Source organism: Kogia breviceps, chromosome 8 (assembly GCF_026419965.1).
Source record: "Kogia breviceps isolate mKogBre1 chromosome 8, mKogBre1 haplotype 1, whole genome shotgun sequence".
NCBI lineage: Eukaryota > Metazoa > Chordata > Mammalia > Artiodactyla > Physeteridae > Kogia > Kogia breviceps.
Window position 1 is genome coordinate 27998013 of NC_081317.1, and position 16359 is coordinate 28014371.

A 16359-nucleotide genomic window follows, 5' to 3' on the forward strand; every position below is an offset into this window, starting at 1 on the left:
TTACCCCTCTGAGGAAACTTCCCGGGTTCCATCTGTAAGTTATAAGCCTTACTGCCAGTTTCCTTTGACTGAGGAGGGTAGAATACTGAATATCTCAGTGTTTGGTTGGTAGTCATTCACAGAATTTGTTTAAGACTAGTTTTGACACTTTCTGCTGTATCTGGTATTCCTGAATGTGGTTCAACCTTTCAAGAATGTATTAAATAGGATAGGCTAAAGTGCTGTAACAAATAGACACCAAAATGTATGTCTCAAACACAGTAGGATTTTGTTTCTTGTTCTGTAAGAGCTAAAATGGGTTTTCCTAATTGGCAAGCAGCTCTTCTGTATGTGGTGAATTAAGGACCCAGGCTTCTCGAGCCTGTGGCTCTGCCGTCCTTAGAGCCCCACCAGCAACTGCACCTAGTGGGCAGAAAGGGAGAGAGAATTGACAAGGGGAAAGTACTTAGCAGATAGTGAAAAGTAAAACGCATGACTGTAACTTAGAGAGGGAAGACGTTGCTAAGTGCTGAGACAATTTCCTACTCCTTTTCTCACAGGTTTTAATTATCCGCCAAACGCTGTGAGTGAAGCTTTATCTCCAAGTGAGAAAGGTGAATTTCTGAGAGAGAAGTAATTTTCTCAGGTTCACTGCTGCTCAGTGGCACATCCAGGGTTTAAAGCCAGATTTTAAAACCAGTTCAGTTTACCATTATTTTAAATCAGTTGAGTAATCAATTCACTTTTTTGTTGTTTGTTTTTTTTTTTAACATCTTTATATGAGTATAACTGCTTTACAATAGTGTGTTAGTTTCTCCTTTACAACAAAGTGAATCAGTTATACTCAATTCACTTTTTAATCTCTTTTAGCTTTACTTGACCATCATGGATTGCTTTTAGAGAGTCTTGATAATTTTTTATGCTTTATTTATTCTCAACATTGTATTGAGGGCCAGAGCATTAATGCAAGGCAAGGGGCTGACAGGCTGTGTCCAAACCCATGGGGCCTGCTGTCTCTTTCGCCCCTTGTTAGCTCCTGCAGGATACTGCCTAGGATTTTCCCGTACACACTTTATGATTGAACCTCACGTGTCCCTCTGCCTCTAATGAAGGTTGACAGACACATGGTTTATAGCAAATCAACACTACACAGATTAAAATTCCTTCAGAAAATCATTCTGTGCTGTCTTTGCAAGATAGCTTAACGACATTAGTTGAAGTAGTCTTCCTATTCAAGGTGACTTTCTTCTTATATAGACACTGGATATTAAAAACTACAGTTCCCAATTTTCCCACTCTCTTGGAGTCATTGGAAGTTCGCACTCAGCACAAAATAAACATTGAAAATAGTTAGAGAAAAGTCATAATTTTACAGGCTGCCTTAGTGTAAATTCGACTTCAAAGTCTATTTCATTGAATAACGGTCCTGAGCCTGTGAGTGTTCTGGAATGAGACCTCTTGGTAGATTCATGTGACTAGAGTCTCGTTGTGATTACCTCTTCAGTGAGAGCTAGGCCCTCATTTGGTTGGTTAATTCTTTCCTCATTCCTGTCTCGCTGACCTTCTCGTTCTTAAGAGGTTCTAATAAACATTGACTATTCTCAAATCATATATCTTATTCCTCTCTGTTTCAGAGAACATCAATGATACCTATTTTGCAGACAAGAGAATATCAGATTCTAATGTGCCTGATATCATGTAGGAGCTGTCGTGTATATTAATGTCTTTTACTTAATATTTTCTTTCTTATTCTCTTTCATTTCACTTTGTAAAGTTCATATTTCCATTTTACAGATTAAAACAAAAACAGCAACCAAGAAGCTCAGAGAGACTAAGAGACAAAGGTAACAAAGTAAGTCGCTCACATATGGTTCATTCATTTTAATACTCCCCAATAATCCAGTGTTTGAGTATACTGTTGGCCTGTATGTGCGGGTTCTGCTTTAGCGGGTTCTACACCTGCGGATCAAAAACATTAAAAAAAAATTCCATACAGTTCAAAGAGGAAAAAACTTGAATTTGCTGCCCACAGGCTACTATTTACATGGCATTTACATTCTGTGTACAACTATTTCCGTAGCATTTGCATTGTAGTAGGTATTATAAGTATTCTAGAGATGATGAAGTATAAGGAGGATGTGCATAGATTGTATGCAAATACTACACTGTTCTCTATAAGGGACTTGATCATGGCAGATTTGGGTATCTGCTGGGGTCTTGGAACCAATCCCCTGAAATACCAAGGGACATTTGTACTATTACTTTGTTATTTCTTCCCTATTGATTTTTAAGTGTTTCCATATTTTTATTTTATAAATAATGTTTCAGTGAGTAACTGGTACATGGGAGTAGCTGGCAGGTAAACATGGTCCCCTAACAGTTTATTGTGTAAGACTTTTAAATACAAAGGCATCACCTGCACTTGGTGATCTTACATTAGTCAAGACCAATCTCCAGTTAATACTTGAAAATGTAGATCCTATATGTGGAGCATGGCAATTATTGTTTCTGCTTCTCTCCTACTGCGTTATCAGTATAGGTCACTAGGAATTCTATATGACCCTGACCCTGTATAATGGGTGTACAAGACCGTTCTTATAATAAGAATCTGTTAGAATTTTTGTTTCTGTTAGATTAATATGCTATACATTGTTGTTTTCCAGTTTACTTACAGCCAGAGAATTTAATGTATTTGAGTAATTTCATACTAATATTTCTGCATTTAGTAAGTTTTCAAACCAAAGCAGTCCTTTGCGTGAGAATTTACAAGCTGCTGCTCTTATGTCAAAAACTGAACCAAAGTGAACCCCGTTAGGCTACTTTCAGACCTTGTTAAAATTAAATTAAATTGAATTAAGTTAAATTCCATTTGTTTATTTATTTTTGGGCCGGGCCTTCCCCGACCACGGTTTGAACCGAGGCCCCCTGCAGTGGAAGTGCAGAGTCCTAACCACTGGACTGCCAGGAAATTCCTTCTCAGACCTCTTTCAGTAGTTTCATCTTGGTACCAGACTTTTTCATGAACTCAGAGAAATCGGTTTTTCATTTGCACTGTCAGTTTTTTTACCTCAATGATGTTTTAACTCTGAACAAAATAATTTTATTTTTTGAACAGGTATTTTTCCCTGGGCTATTCTTCAGATATTGCATGTGTGCACGTGTGTGTCCGCCTTGATTAAGTCCTCAGTTGCATCGGTGAACCCTCAGATTCTCAGTGACTTTCTCCTTGCAAGAAGAACATGTTAGTGGACATAATTACGTCCACCTGTGTCACCTCTGCGACGTCCTCTGTCCCGGCCAGCTTTGTCGTGTTCCTGATCCAGGGGTGCGTCAGCAAACAGAAGCACCTGTAGTTCATCAGTGGAGTGAAGCCCATCATTCTACTGGCTCTCCAGTTCTGTCTAGGACACGGTAAGAATGCTGTTCTGCCGCTGCTTTATAAACCTCCAGTAGGGCTCTGGACGGAATGGATGAAAGGGGCCCTGGCCATCACCTGGAAATGTTCTAGCTAGTCCAAAGATGAATGAAAGAGAAAAAGGCAGACCCAGTTGTACACTTTCACGTGACCAAACATGGCCTTAAGCACACGGCTGATCTCAAGCCAGAGGAAATCCGTCCACACAGCCTGCAATTCATACCACCACCACCTCATTCCCTAAGTGACAACTTTTCAAAAAACTGAGGTGGAAGACCCTTAGTCAAAACTCAAAACCTATGCCTCTGACATGTCTGATAGATTTTAGCCTTCAGAGTCAGGGTGTTCTTTGTCTTACTAGGAACTCATCTGTCCTTCAGATTCCTGAGGGCCAGGTAAGTGAGAGGCGACCGTGCTTCCTGCTTTTCAGGTTTCCCATAGATAGCTAATTCATAATTTATTGTTTGTGCAGTATGTTAGAAACATAAAATAACATAGCTGTAAGTACAAGCTACCAGGAGAGCTGAGAAGTGCCAAATCTAGTTTGAGAAGGCTGAGACACCCAACTGAAATAAAAACTAAAGTTGTCTGTAAGAAAATCCTAGTATGTCTGTGATGGTACTGAAGAAATTCTTCTAAGGTTACTAGCAGGCTATTTACTTGAGGTGACAATATTTACAATAAAGATAGATAGTACATTATTACCGTCTCATTACCTTATGGCAACACAACAATAGCTCCAGAGATGAGGATAAAAATATAAAACACAATAGAAAGAATCAGATTGTATATGTAGGCTTTTATTAGGGCAGACATTTCTATAATTTTAAATCTCATTAAAACAAACAGGTGACCTAACACAACATTGTAAATCAACTATACTGCAATTAAAAAAAAACCAAATCGATGACCAATTATCTTTATTAAACAGTGATCCAAAAAGAAGTAAAAATTAGTAAAATTAACTGTAAGTGAAGACACTGCAAGCACATAAACCAATGAGTTATCAATGTGCTTTAATACCAGGACCTAATAACATTATTTTCCAAGTAATTGATTAGTTATTAATGTAAAAAACATAAGTAACATAAATGACACAGATGATACTGTACTTTCTGTAGTAAAGAAATGTTTAATGGATTTTTTTATGGATCCCAATGGGTATTATGTAGAAAACCTTACTGAACAAAAACTTATAATCTCAGAAAAACAGACATGATGAAGAGGTTGATAATTTATGCATATAATTTAACGATGCTATCACAGGTATGGAAATGTAACAATCAAGTGTATGTAAGAAAATGGTATAAAAGCAGAGGGTTGTCAAAATAGAGAACAAGAGATATTCTGAAACAAATGAAAAATCAAGATACTGTAGTAATGGCCACTATTTTTAATGTGTGACAGGTACTGAAATATCAAGGGGAAAATGAACAGACTGTTTCCTGAAGTGGTGGTGACAGTGGCTAGAGAGTAGCTTTTAAGAAATGCAAGGGACATAGCAAATTAGCTTACCACCTCCTCCAAATAAAAGTGAGAATCTCTTGGAAGAATTTAAGCACCGTTAACAGACACGTCTTATGGCAGTTCATGCAATGCTTTGTATTTCCACGGAAAACTATTTCAATGGTGAATATGACGTAGGAATCAGAAGCATATTTTGCTGAGACACTAGGTAATTGACACTTTCCCGAACTGAAAAAAAATTCATAAGAAGGTATATAAAGTTGTTGACTAAATGAAATATGTTCTAAGAATAACTCGTACCTAGTGAAATAGCCTACCAGCTGCCACAACTCTGGGATCCTCATGAGACTGGTGTCTCCCAGCTGCTCGGCTATCCGCACTCTCGTTCCACCAAAGAACATGAACTGCAGAAATAAATAAACCAGAAATACATTGTAAAGACTGTGGCATTCCTCAAATAAGAAAGAAAGAAACATTAATCAGAAACTAAAAGTCCTATTCTTTAAATCAAAATAGTGATTATCAAAAAGGTAGCCCTAAGTATGTTAGTGATAAGATTTCAGAGGAGTCAAAGATTTGGGAGAGAAATTTATAAATTAATTAGTCAAACTGGTTTTATAGAAGAAGAAACAGAAGGATTTTACTTTATGTTGAAAAAGCAAGATTATCAAAAAACTATGCTCCCTACTGAATATTTGGCTGATGCAAAGAAGAAATTTGAACGTAGCTGAAAGTTAACCACCCAGGGAAAACCTTTATTAATATTTATTGTATTTCTTTTAAAAGATGAGAAATATAAAATTAGGGTCTTGCTGTATATTATACTTTGTAATTGATTTTAAAAAGTCAACAATGAGAAATTTCTATGACAATGCTATTAATTTTTTTTTTTCTTTTTCTTACGTGGGCCTCTCACTGTTGTGGCCTCTCCCGTTGCGGAGCACAGGCTCTGGGCGCACAGACTCTGTGGCCATGGCTCACGGGCCCAGCCGCTCCGCAGCATGTGGGATCTTCCCGGACTGGGGCACGAACCCATGTCCCCTGCATCGGCAGGCGGACACTCAACCACTGCGCCACCAGGGAAGCCCAACAATGCTATTAATTTTTAACATGTGAATTCTGCCCCATAGATATAACAACTTTTTATACCAGCCCCTTATTGTTGCTTATTTATATCATTCAAAAGAGTGTGGTATTCTACAAAATACCGAAATAAATGTTCTTTTACTTAATTATTTAAAAATTTAAAAATAATTATAATGTAGTACATGTTGGCTGTATAGCTTTTGGAAAATGCAAATAAATAAAAAGAGAAAGCAGGAATAGTGTCTAATCCTACCACCCAGAATTCACCACTTTGCTATTTTGGTGTATCTTTTCCATATTTATGTATATATGTATGTATTTTTACATATTTATAGACACACAGCGTATATGTTATGCTTATATGAGATGCATGATATATATGATGTCTATGTGTGTCTGTGTATTACAAGTATTTTATATACATAGGGTCATACTACATTGTTTCTAAAGTTTCCTTATTGTAAAGAATGCTGACAAAAACTTCCTTAGAGCAGCACCTATCATGTATATTTATAAAAATAACAATGTCAAAGACAAATGACTACTTACATGTATTGGGTGCTTCCTATGTGCTAGGCCTGGCTCTAAGCGTTTTGCATGTGTTAACTCATTGAGTCTTCACAAGAATCCTAGGTGGTGGGTTATGATTATCATTATTTTATCAATGAGCAATGTAAGGCACAGAAAGGTTAGGTAACTCACTCCAAGTCACAAAGTTAGTAAGCGGTGGAGCTGGGATTCAAACCCAGGCAGTCTGGATCTCATTATTTCCTCAGTGTAAACTCCTAAAATTTAAATTGAGAGAACCAAAGGGAATATCTTATATAGGTTCAGTGTACGTACTAGAAGTTGTCCAGAAATGATGCACTGATTTATACTCAGCATATGACTATTCCCTTTTCTCCACTGAGTATGAATTTAAGATTAAAAAATGTGCCTACTCATTTTCAGTTTTTTCTTATAAAAGTTATATATGTTCATTATAAAAATTAAAATACCACTTAAAAATTATTTTCATCATTCAAGTGACCACTATATATTTTATATCCTTTCAAATTTCCTTCCTGTGTAACTGAACACATCTATACAACTGTGCATATTTCCTAGAGTATCGGCAAAAATAATTTTAAAATTAAGGCTTTTCATTTATATTGCTGAATTATGTGGTGGGGAATTATTAAGCCAGCATATGCTACACAGTAGGGGTACTTATTTTTTCCCAGCTTCTCTGGTACTATATCTATGTCTTTATTTGGTGAAAATGGCATCTCCTTATAGTTTTATTTAATCTACGTCTTTCTAAATATATATTTAGTAGTCATCTGTACATCTACCTTCGCATATGTTTTTACATTTTTTTGCTTTCTTTTTTTTTTTTGCGGTACGCGGGCCTCTCACTGTTGTGGCCTCTCCCGTTGTGGAGCACAGGCTCCGGACGCGCAGGCTCAGCGGCCATGGCTCACAGGCCTAGCTGCTCCGTGGCATGTGGGATCGTCCCGGACCGGGGCACGAACCTGTGTCCGCTGCATCAGCAGGCGGACTCTCAACCACTGGGCCACCAGGGAAGCCCTCTTTTTGCTTTTGAATTTCATTTCTGGTGTCTCGGGGCATGCAGAAAGATTGATGAGGCTTTTTATAAAAAAATTCATCACTTGATTTTTTTGCCTTCCTTGTTTTCATTTGTTTTTTGGTTTAGAAATATAGTTCTCATCCATATTATTTTTAAAAAGCATCTAGGGGGACCTCCCTTGTGGTCCAGTGATAAAGAATTCACCTTCCAATGCAGGGGACGCAGGTTCGATCCCTAGTCAGGGAATTAAGATCCCACATGCCGTGGGGCAACTAAGCCCGCGCATCACTACTGAGCTTGCACGCCTCAACGAGAGAGCCCGCGTGCCGCAAACTACAGAGCCCACACGCCCTGGAGCCCTCACACCACAACTAGAGAGAGAAAACCCGTGCTCCACAACTAGAGAGAAGCCCGCGCACTGCAACGAAGGGCCCGCGTGCCGCAGCTAAGACCTGATACAGCCAAAAAAGAAAAAAGCATCTATATTTTATTTTAGTAATTTTATGACTTTTCTTCTCCATTGAAATCTATAATCCATTTGAATTTTATTTTAGCATGTGGTATGAGATAGATATCTAATAATTTTCATAATTTTTCTCCTCTTCATATATTTTCTGGCTTGAAAATATTTTTTTCTGTATATTCGGATTCTTTTCTTAGGATATATTACTAGAAGTTAAATTTCTGGGTAAAGATCAGATGCTCAGTTTTGAATATGTTAGGTTTGAGATGTCCACTGGACATTCAAGGAAGGAAGTTGAGGAGGCAGATGGAAATAATGAATTAGCTATTCTTGGTCATTTCTCCTTCCAGATGAACTATACAGGCATTTTCTAGAGTTTGCCACAAAAAACTCCGTGAAATTCAGATTGCAGTAACTTTCAAAGTTAACATTGAAAGCCTCAAATGGGTGTTTATTAAGTAAAGATATGCACTATATATCTGTCTGCCATATGTTACTCTCAGTGGAGTGTTAGGAAGTCATTAATCATGCATCTGCATTATTTCTAGCATATATACGAATATGAATATATATGTATACGCATATATACATTCACCTACATATATATGAATGACACAGGAATAGAAAGACCAAAATGTTAACAATATTATTTCTAAGTAGTGGAAAATGGTTTTTTTTCCACCTTTGGTCATGGCCATGATATTTAGTCTCTGTAAAAATATGTATTACTTTTTCATTCAGAGACAAACACTCTATCCCAAGTAATGTTATTTTAAAAAATCAATAAAAATATATTTAGAGGAAAAAAAAGATGAAGAACAGATTTTTCTTAGGCTCCTTGCAGTTTTTTAATCTTAGAATTTTGATGTCTCATGGAAAACAGCAGTTCAACATTTCGAAGAGCCTTCGTAAGTGGTTAACATTCTAAATAAATATTACATAAAACAGGTATTTTCAACCCTTAAAATGACAAAAAAAACCCTAAATATTTGGTAATAAAATTTAAATACATGGCATAATCAAAAACAGTGACCAAATACTGGAGGAACTTAGTAGGTCACCAGTACACTTTAAATTTCATAGAAGAAATGGACAACTATACCTCTGTTGAGTGCTCCATATTCTGTATGGAAAACTCCAACTAGTTTTGAGTAGCCTAGATCGACATGGGCATTAACCGCTCTTTTAAATGCGTCACCCCACAGAGCTGGCCCACCAGGTTTCATCTGAAAAGTTACCAGCTCGCAGACTCCTGGAATAGGGAGAAAATAATGACTTTATACAGGGTATTCAAGAAATTTCTCATCAGGTTAGCATGGTTCCAGTGGAAGGCTAATCTACATATCCAGATTTGGAGGATCAAACATAAAAATGTTTATGTACACATATTTATGATTTCTTTGCATTTCTTGCATTTTTTCCTAGCTTTTATGTTAAGAAAGTCTTTCCCATGTTTAAGTGTGAGTTATTAAGCTTATCATAGAGAACAAAGAAAAAGGAAGCTATATTAAGCTATTATCAGCACGATTTTTAATCTATAAAAGTCATTTAAACAAATATTGAGAATTTATGATAGGATTAGGATTTTTGAGCTGCCTGAGTCTAATTCTAGGTAAGACATGAATAAGAAACGTATTTTCTGATCTCATATATTTCCTTCTTCTTTACAATTCTGAGAGGAAACACTTTTTTGTTTGTATAATTTCCCCCTACAGGTTTCCATTTCTAACAGGAACAGCCAGCAAACAAAGGACCCAAAGTGATATGTGAAATTTTGAGGGGAAAAAAAATGAAGAAGGTGGTTTTATTGTTCCTAAATATCCAGGTAATCACTTGAAAGTCAGTTTACCTTCTGGTCAGAAGTATGGAGCAGGTAGAAAAAAAGAAACTAGGGAACAAGTAGATTTGAGAAGTAAAAGGAAAAAAAGTACAAAGCAACTAAAGAATTATAAACAACATAGAGGCAGATAACCAAGATGTGACACTGTTCTAGGAGCCACTAAGTTCACATAGACAGTGCTGAAGGCTGAGGGGAGGTCCAGGTGGATAGGATCCAAATAAGACATTTCAAATCTCTTGTCATCTAAGATAACACTACGAAGTTAGGATTATGGGGGAAAGAAAACTTAAATTAGTTTATGCTTTTAAAAAGTCTGCCTTTTGTTTAAAATTAGGTTGAGGTAAATATTTCTCTTAAGTCAGTAAGAAAGTGAAATCAGCAAGAAGATAAATCTTTAATAATTACTTTCAAACTGAGAAATAAGAGGAAACCAAAGCAGTTAAACTACAGTAATTCAGCTTACCAGTTTAAATTAATCCATTCCCCCCAGTTTTACAAGCAAAGATATACTTACTGTTTTTAGATTAACTGTAATTTGTGTAAAAAATACTAAGTTATGAGAAAATATCCTACATGTTCCTTACCTACCTGTACACGTGTTCTGTGTTCTAGATCGCCAACTTCTCAACCTTTCTTCCCACGTAAACGTTTCATATTCATACCTAAACTTTAACAGTTTTTCCAAATTGGAAAAAAATTCATTTTTTAATGCTCACTGTTTTAATTGTAAGCAAAGAACTCAAACTCATTTTTATCTCTATAATCACAATATATTCTAATATAAAAGGATTATTTTTTCCTACGGAACTTTAGTTTTTATAGCTTAAAATCTTCAGTATGTTCTTCATTAAAATTCAATGTAATTTAGAGAGACAAACTTACCTTCTTGGGGTGGTTTTTCTAATTTGCACCATGGCACCAGATAAGTAATTTCACTCTCTTGTTTATCAGTAAGCCCCAAAATTGGAATGAGTAATTGTTCTCGCCATTCCTTATCATTGGCCAAGGCTTTCCCAACTTCAGTTTGATGAGCAAAATTGTCTATGGGAATAACAGGAGTAAGAAAAATAAAAATTTTTTATTTAAGATCACCTGTACACCTTTAACATATATAATATTGTATATCAACTATACATCAGTAAAAAAATAAAATCACCTGTGCTACTTCTGGGTTTCATTCAATTTAGCAAATGTTTACGGAGGCCACATAAGGACAATATGTTATATCACTAGAGATACCAACATAAGTAGTTAGTTGCTCATGGTCTAAAAGGGGAGTGGCAATGCAAACGACCAATGATGTCATGGAGTAATGGGCTTTGTAGGTGCTACCATTTAGTAGGTAGTTGTGAGACTTAGGTAAGTTATTGAATCATTCTGTGCCTGTCTCTTACTCTGTGAAATAGGGATAATGATATAGTATCTACCTCCTGGGCTGTTGTGAGGATTAAAAGAATTGGTACGTGAAAGGAGCTTAGAACAATGTTTGGCACCAAGTGAGCACTCCATATATATTATTGATTCTTATTACTTGAGGCATTTAAGTTATAGTGTTAGTTTAGAGGAAGACTGTTTATTCGGTATTGCTGGTGGTGGGTAGTCAGGTCAAGGTACAACTGAATTAAATTTAACATAAATGAAATTAAGATTTGCTTTTTCAGCCTCTTTGAACAAACAGCTTCCAAAGAAACAGTGCTAATTCTCACTTACTGACACCCATTCTTTGTACCCAGTACTGTTTCTCTTCTGTTTGTTACCCAGACAGGTATATACATGTAATAACATATAGGCCTAGCACTATATTTATTATTAGGGCCTAAGGTTAATGGTAAAAGAGTTTTCTATGGTTTATGCTAGAGATAAGGAATAACGTCTATGTTAGAGCTTAAGTAAGTTATATCACGATCTTACTAGTAATTTTCTTAATGGGACATAATTCTCCTTGTTGCACATTAAAGCATAAATTGTGTTTTAATGGGGTTTGTCCTATTACAACAGGGAAATCCTCTAAACTATGGCCATGTTAAATATAGAATGAGCACTTTTCACAATAAAGTATGGGATGAATATTAACTTTGGACGCTATATTATGACTCTTAACTTGATGACCAGACACTAAAGGAAATTACTAAAAGTTCTCTGGATATCATCAAGTCCTATGTGGACTTCAGAAAGATTAGACACCGGAGTAGCAATCTCGGGATTCCTGTAACCTGTTCTGCGTTGTCCACTAAACCAGCAGTAAGTCAAACTTCAATATGGAGAGAATGCTAATTCCTTTGCCTTTACTTCCCTAGAGCAGCGTAATGATAGTAAATTCCCTGAAACCTTGGGGTACACAAACAAAAGCGGTTCCCTAAATTTAACAGATTATTCAATCTGAGTTAGGTGAGGCCTGGAAGTTAACTATTATCCCCATGAACCTCAACTAACCTCAACTAGAAATACTAAATTGTTTCTACTAAAATCCTGACATCCAGTTGCAGATTCAACAATAAGAAAAAATAACTCTCCCTTTTATGATCTCTAGCCACTTGGGCTCTTGCAATCAATGCTTTAAATTTTTCATAAATGATCTATACAATAAACCATTCTGTGTTCTTTCTGAGCATTAAAGGCTAGTTCACAATGTCATGATTTGAAATGTGAGATGTCACACTTTCCCAATGATGATACATAGGAATTGGGGCAAAAGTTGCTCGAGGTACCAGTGGGAGGAGTAATCACTGAATTCAGTTTTTGTTGTTGTTGTATCTGTTGTTCCTCTCTTTAAAAGTTGAATTTAACCTTTATTTATAGGAACATAGACCCAAGAGGTAAGTGTCATGTAACATTTAAAAGAGTGAAAAATCTATACTGAATACTTAAGCTGGAAAAATCATACCATACTTCCAAATATGAAACACTTTATTGATCCTGCCTCCAAATTCTACACTCCAGAATCCAACCAATTCAGAGTGAGCTGTCTGAAGATGTATGTTTTTCTTAACATTTTCCAGAAACTCATTCATCTTTGAAGGTTTAATGCAGTAAGTACGAAACTCATAGACTGTTCCATCGTATTGTCTGGGGCCTGTAGCAAAAGATGAACACACCTGAAGAAACATAAGGTAAATTTAAGTATTTGGGGACCTTAAGGCTTATACTATCATGTTACAACCAAATCTGAATCGGCAAAGGAGGGACACTCATTAGACTCATACTCCATGTTCGTACCTCTATTGTCATCTCTCCTTAGAATTTGCTGAGATGTCAATAAAGATAAGTACTCTTAAGTGTGCTGAATATACAGCTTCTGCTTCCTAGCAGGGGTCCCTTAGACACCTTTTCATGAAAAGTTAATCATAAGAAGGCACTAGGGCCTTAATGAGAGTCCTTCATCCAAGAACTACAACTAGGATTCTAATTAATTACAAATGGTTTACCTTATTTATCCAATATTCTATCTTTAGTCAATACTATATGTGTTAACAGTTATACATTTAAATGCACTTTATAAAATACACAGGTGTTCTGGCAGTAGTGATGGAAATACGTTTACTTGCAGAAGAATCTTTAGGTTTTTTTTTAAAACCTAAGTTTCAATTCAGGTCAAAGTATTTTCCAAATTCAATGAAGTACATCATTGGTAAATAATAGAACTGGAATGTAACTAATGTTAAAGGGGAATCCATAATCTATTAAATTGCACTATAACATGGTGGTAGACTGTATGAATTCTATAAAGGAAAAATCAACAGGTCAGAACTGTCTCAATCATTATTAGGTTTAATTATAGATGCAGTGTGAAGAAGGGCACTTAATCCATCCAGTTACACTAGGCTGATGGAAATATCCTTTAAGAACCATTAGTTCTTTTTGTATTAGAGGTATGCTCACTATATAAAGTTTTGCTATGTTTAATCTTCTGAGTCTTAGTGAACTTAACTTTAGGTAGGAAGTTACCTGCCAGAAATTATCCCCTGTGAATGCAAATGTGTGTATGTAAATACATATACGCACACGTGTATACACACACACTCATATGGCATTTGTGTTTACAATTTCATGTTATTGTAGTTTTGGATATCGTGTGCCAATTCCTGAAGCTGATTAATCAGAATTATCTAATACAAATGTTGGTTACAAGCAAAGCTATGGACAAATTTGGGGCTTACGTTGACCAGCTGGTATGTCAAATGAAACCAGTAGGCTCCTTTCTCTGACATATTTTTGGTTATAACACACGATTGCCTATGTATGTGATTTAATTGTGCATAATGTCATATTTATAATTATCTACTTGAGTTCATTCCACTCATGTCCCCTATGAGTTATATTTCTATTGCCCAAGTGTCTAAGCTTACAAATGAAAGCAGGTATTCCCACCAAAAACAACTGCAGCTACTCCTACTTTTGGTGGACATGTTTTTTTGTGTCATTTTAACCAAATTCTCATAAGACAATATTACACAAACAACTGCCTGGTATAATAGTTTGATAAGTATTCTAAATAATATATATCAGAAAATGAGCCAGTGGGGTATTTGTAACAGTTGCTTTTTTAGTTGATCTTTTAGGAATTTGTATTGATACTTGGAAACAAGTATGTGGTCAAGGCACATAATTTTGTTATCTTTCACCAGAGAAAGAAACAAGTAACAAAGGAAGCCCAGGGAAAGGTTAAACAGCAGTTGACATCAGTATGTGTGTGCTGGGGGGAGGTGATTTTTGTTGCAGGGCAGAAACTAGAACTGCTGGGAGAAGAATCATGAGTACTTCAAGCTCCCTTATATTCATGTCAGGGCACATTTTCAGCAAAAATAACTTCCCAGTCACCTATAAGAGAGCATTTGATCGACATTTAGTAAAGTCAGAGTTCAGAATAAACTTGTAAGGAATAATTTTGGCCCTGCACCGCTAGAGAGACTCAGGATAAAGACTGTATTGCTAATCTTGAGTGGTGGGGCCATTATGGCTCCTCCTTAGTCTTTACAGAAAGTCAGTCTCTATGTAAATCCCCTTCCTGTCCTATCCTTTGAGAAAGAAGTACAAACCTAAACAACAGGAGGAAAAAAATCTTTGCTTAGATTAGCGTATTAGACCAATTCCCGTCAGTTAAAGCTATTTTGTACATTAATCTCATTAAGTTTAAATGAGGTGGTCATCCTAGGTACTAGGAGGTTTCTTACCTTGCCTGCCTGACTTGGGCACTGATCTCAGGAGGCAGTAGCAGCTGGGAGGATGCTTCACCAGCGGCACCCTGGGCCCCTCTTGAAGGTTCTGTCTTTAAAATGCTGGGAGGTTGCGTATTTCGTTAAAAAGGGGGAGGCCAGTTCTGTTGCTAGCTGCTGGTTGACCTTTTTCTCCTTCCCCCTTCAGCCTGGAGCGGTTTGTCGAAGGACAAACCAGAGAGGCTGGACCACCGCCTGGCATAGGCCCCAATGCTGCGACAGCAGTCGCGCGGGGCGGCAAGAACGCAGCAGCTGGCGCTTCAGGGGTGTCCTCACGGCTGCCTGGCACCTAAGCTGCAAAAGCCCCCCGCCCATGGCTGTTCGCGAGCCGGCTGGAGGCAACCCTGGCAGTGGGTCTTCCCTAAACAGCACCCGTCCCCCCACCGCCGCCCCCCCACCGCCGCCCCCCCACCCTCCAGCGTGTCCCGGGGTCCTTGCCCTGCGGGTTCTGGGACTTGCACTAGAACTTAGGCGGCAGCACCGACCTCGCAGACCTGGGCTCTTCGGCCTGTAGGCGCATGCGCGGCCAGCGCGCTCCCAGCAGTCCCCTCCCCTCCCCTCCCCCAGGAGACATTTTGGGCACGTCCCAGCAGCACGTACCCGGAGAGCCAGTGTACGAGCGGCCAGAGCGCTAGTCAGGCTCCTTCGGAGGGCAAGCATGGCGCGACTTCGAGCGCTGCGAAGGGCAGCGGCCGGTATTCTTCCTTAAATTCCTTCTCCTGTGGCTTCTCTACTGGTAGGGAGCAGCTCCTGCGCAAGGGTGGATGGAGGCTCGGGGCGGCTCAACTCCTCCTACTGCGGCGGGTTGAGGGGAGGAGGGAGAGGGGGCGGACAGCCCAGTCAGTGAGGAGTCCACCACCTGCCCATGCCAGGCGCGTTAGGTGTCAGTCCTGACCTTTCGGTGCACTTTTGTTCCCTCAAGAGATCTTACCCCCAGTGTCAGCTGTGACATTAGTTAATTTCACCTCATTTCCATGCACACCTGCATACACTTCGTAAAAGTTCGTGTGTAGAATGCGAGTTTGTGTGACCATTGGGAAGGCAGTATGGATGCGTGCCTGTCATGCTTTGCATTTAACTCGTGGACGTGTTTGCCGGGGTTAATTTTTACTCGGGTGATTTCCATGTAGCTAAAGACCAGTGAGCCTTCACATTTCTTTACTAAGTGCATTCTCTCTCCCTGTCGCCACCTCCAGCATGGCCTTGTTAGAGAGAGTATTTCTTAGTTGCTCAGAGGAATGGGGGCACTGCACTAGATAATGGAAATTCAAATTTAAACAAACAAATCAGCAGACTTCTGATCTTGTCTTCTTATTCTTGATATTG

General features: G+C 38.0%; 1 protein-coding gene across 3 annotated transcripts; it reads right to left on the minus strand.

Annotated features, from left to right (window-relative positions):
* Positions 1 to 246: 246 nt before the first annotated feature.
* On the minus strand, positions 247 to 15923 carry LOC131761383 (protein NipSnap homolog 3A-like). 3 transcript variants are annotated; one of them, XM_067041043.1, is made up of 7 exons: positions 15634 to 15824; positions 14992 to 15096; positions 12705 to 12915; positions 10703 to 10861; positions 9083 to 9232; positions 5179 to 5265; positions 4768 to 5089 (listed from the first exon to the last, which is right to left on the minus strand). In XM_067041043.1, the coding sequence occupies exons 3-7, from the start codon at positions 12829 to 12831 to the stop codon at positions 5013 to 5015; spliced, it is 600 nt and encodes a 199-aa protein (XP_066897144.1). In that variant the 5' UTR covers positions 12832 to 12915; positions 14992 to 15096; positions 15634 to 15824; the 3' UTR covers positions 4768 to 5012. The 3 variants fall into 3 exon arrangements, with proteins under 3 accessions (XP_066897143.1, XP_066897144.1, XP_058928115.2); XM_067041042.1 differs by lacking the exons at positions 4768 to 5089; positions 14992 to 15096 and adding an exon at positions 247 to 402 and having other exon boundaries at positions 5162 to 5265; positions 15634 to 15830; XM_059072132.2 differs by lacking the exon at positions 14992 to 15096 and having other exon boundaries at positions 15634 to 15923.
* Between the last annotated feature and the right edge of the window lie 436 nt (positions 15924 to 16359).

Excerpts from the sequence above, each read along its gene's own strand:
- LOC131761383 (XM_059072132.2), bottom strand. The coding sequence starts at position 15,693 with ATGCTTGCCCTCCGAAGGAGCCTGACTAGCGCTCTGGCCGCTCGTACA. Across the intron at positions 10,862-12,704 it reads GTTTCATATTTGGAAGTATG|ACAATTTTGCTCATCAAACT; the intron begins GTATGATTTTTC and ends TTATTCCCATAG. Across the intron at positions 5,090-5,178 it reads TCCCAGAGTTGTGGCAGCTG|TTCGGGAAAGTGTCAATTAC; the intron begins GTAGGCTATTTC and ends ATTTTTTTTCAG.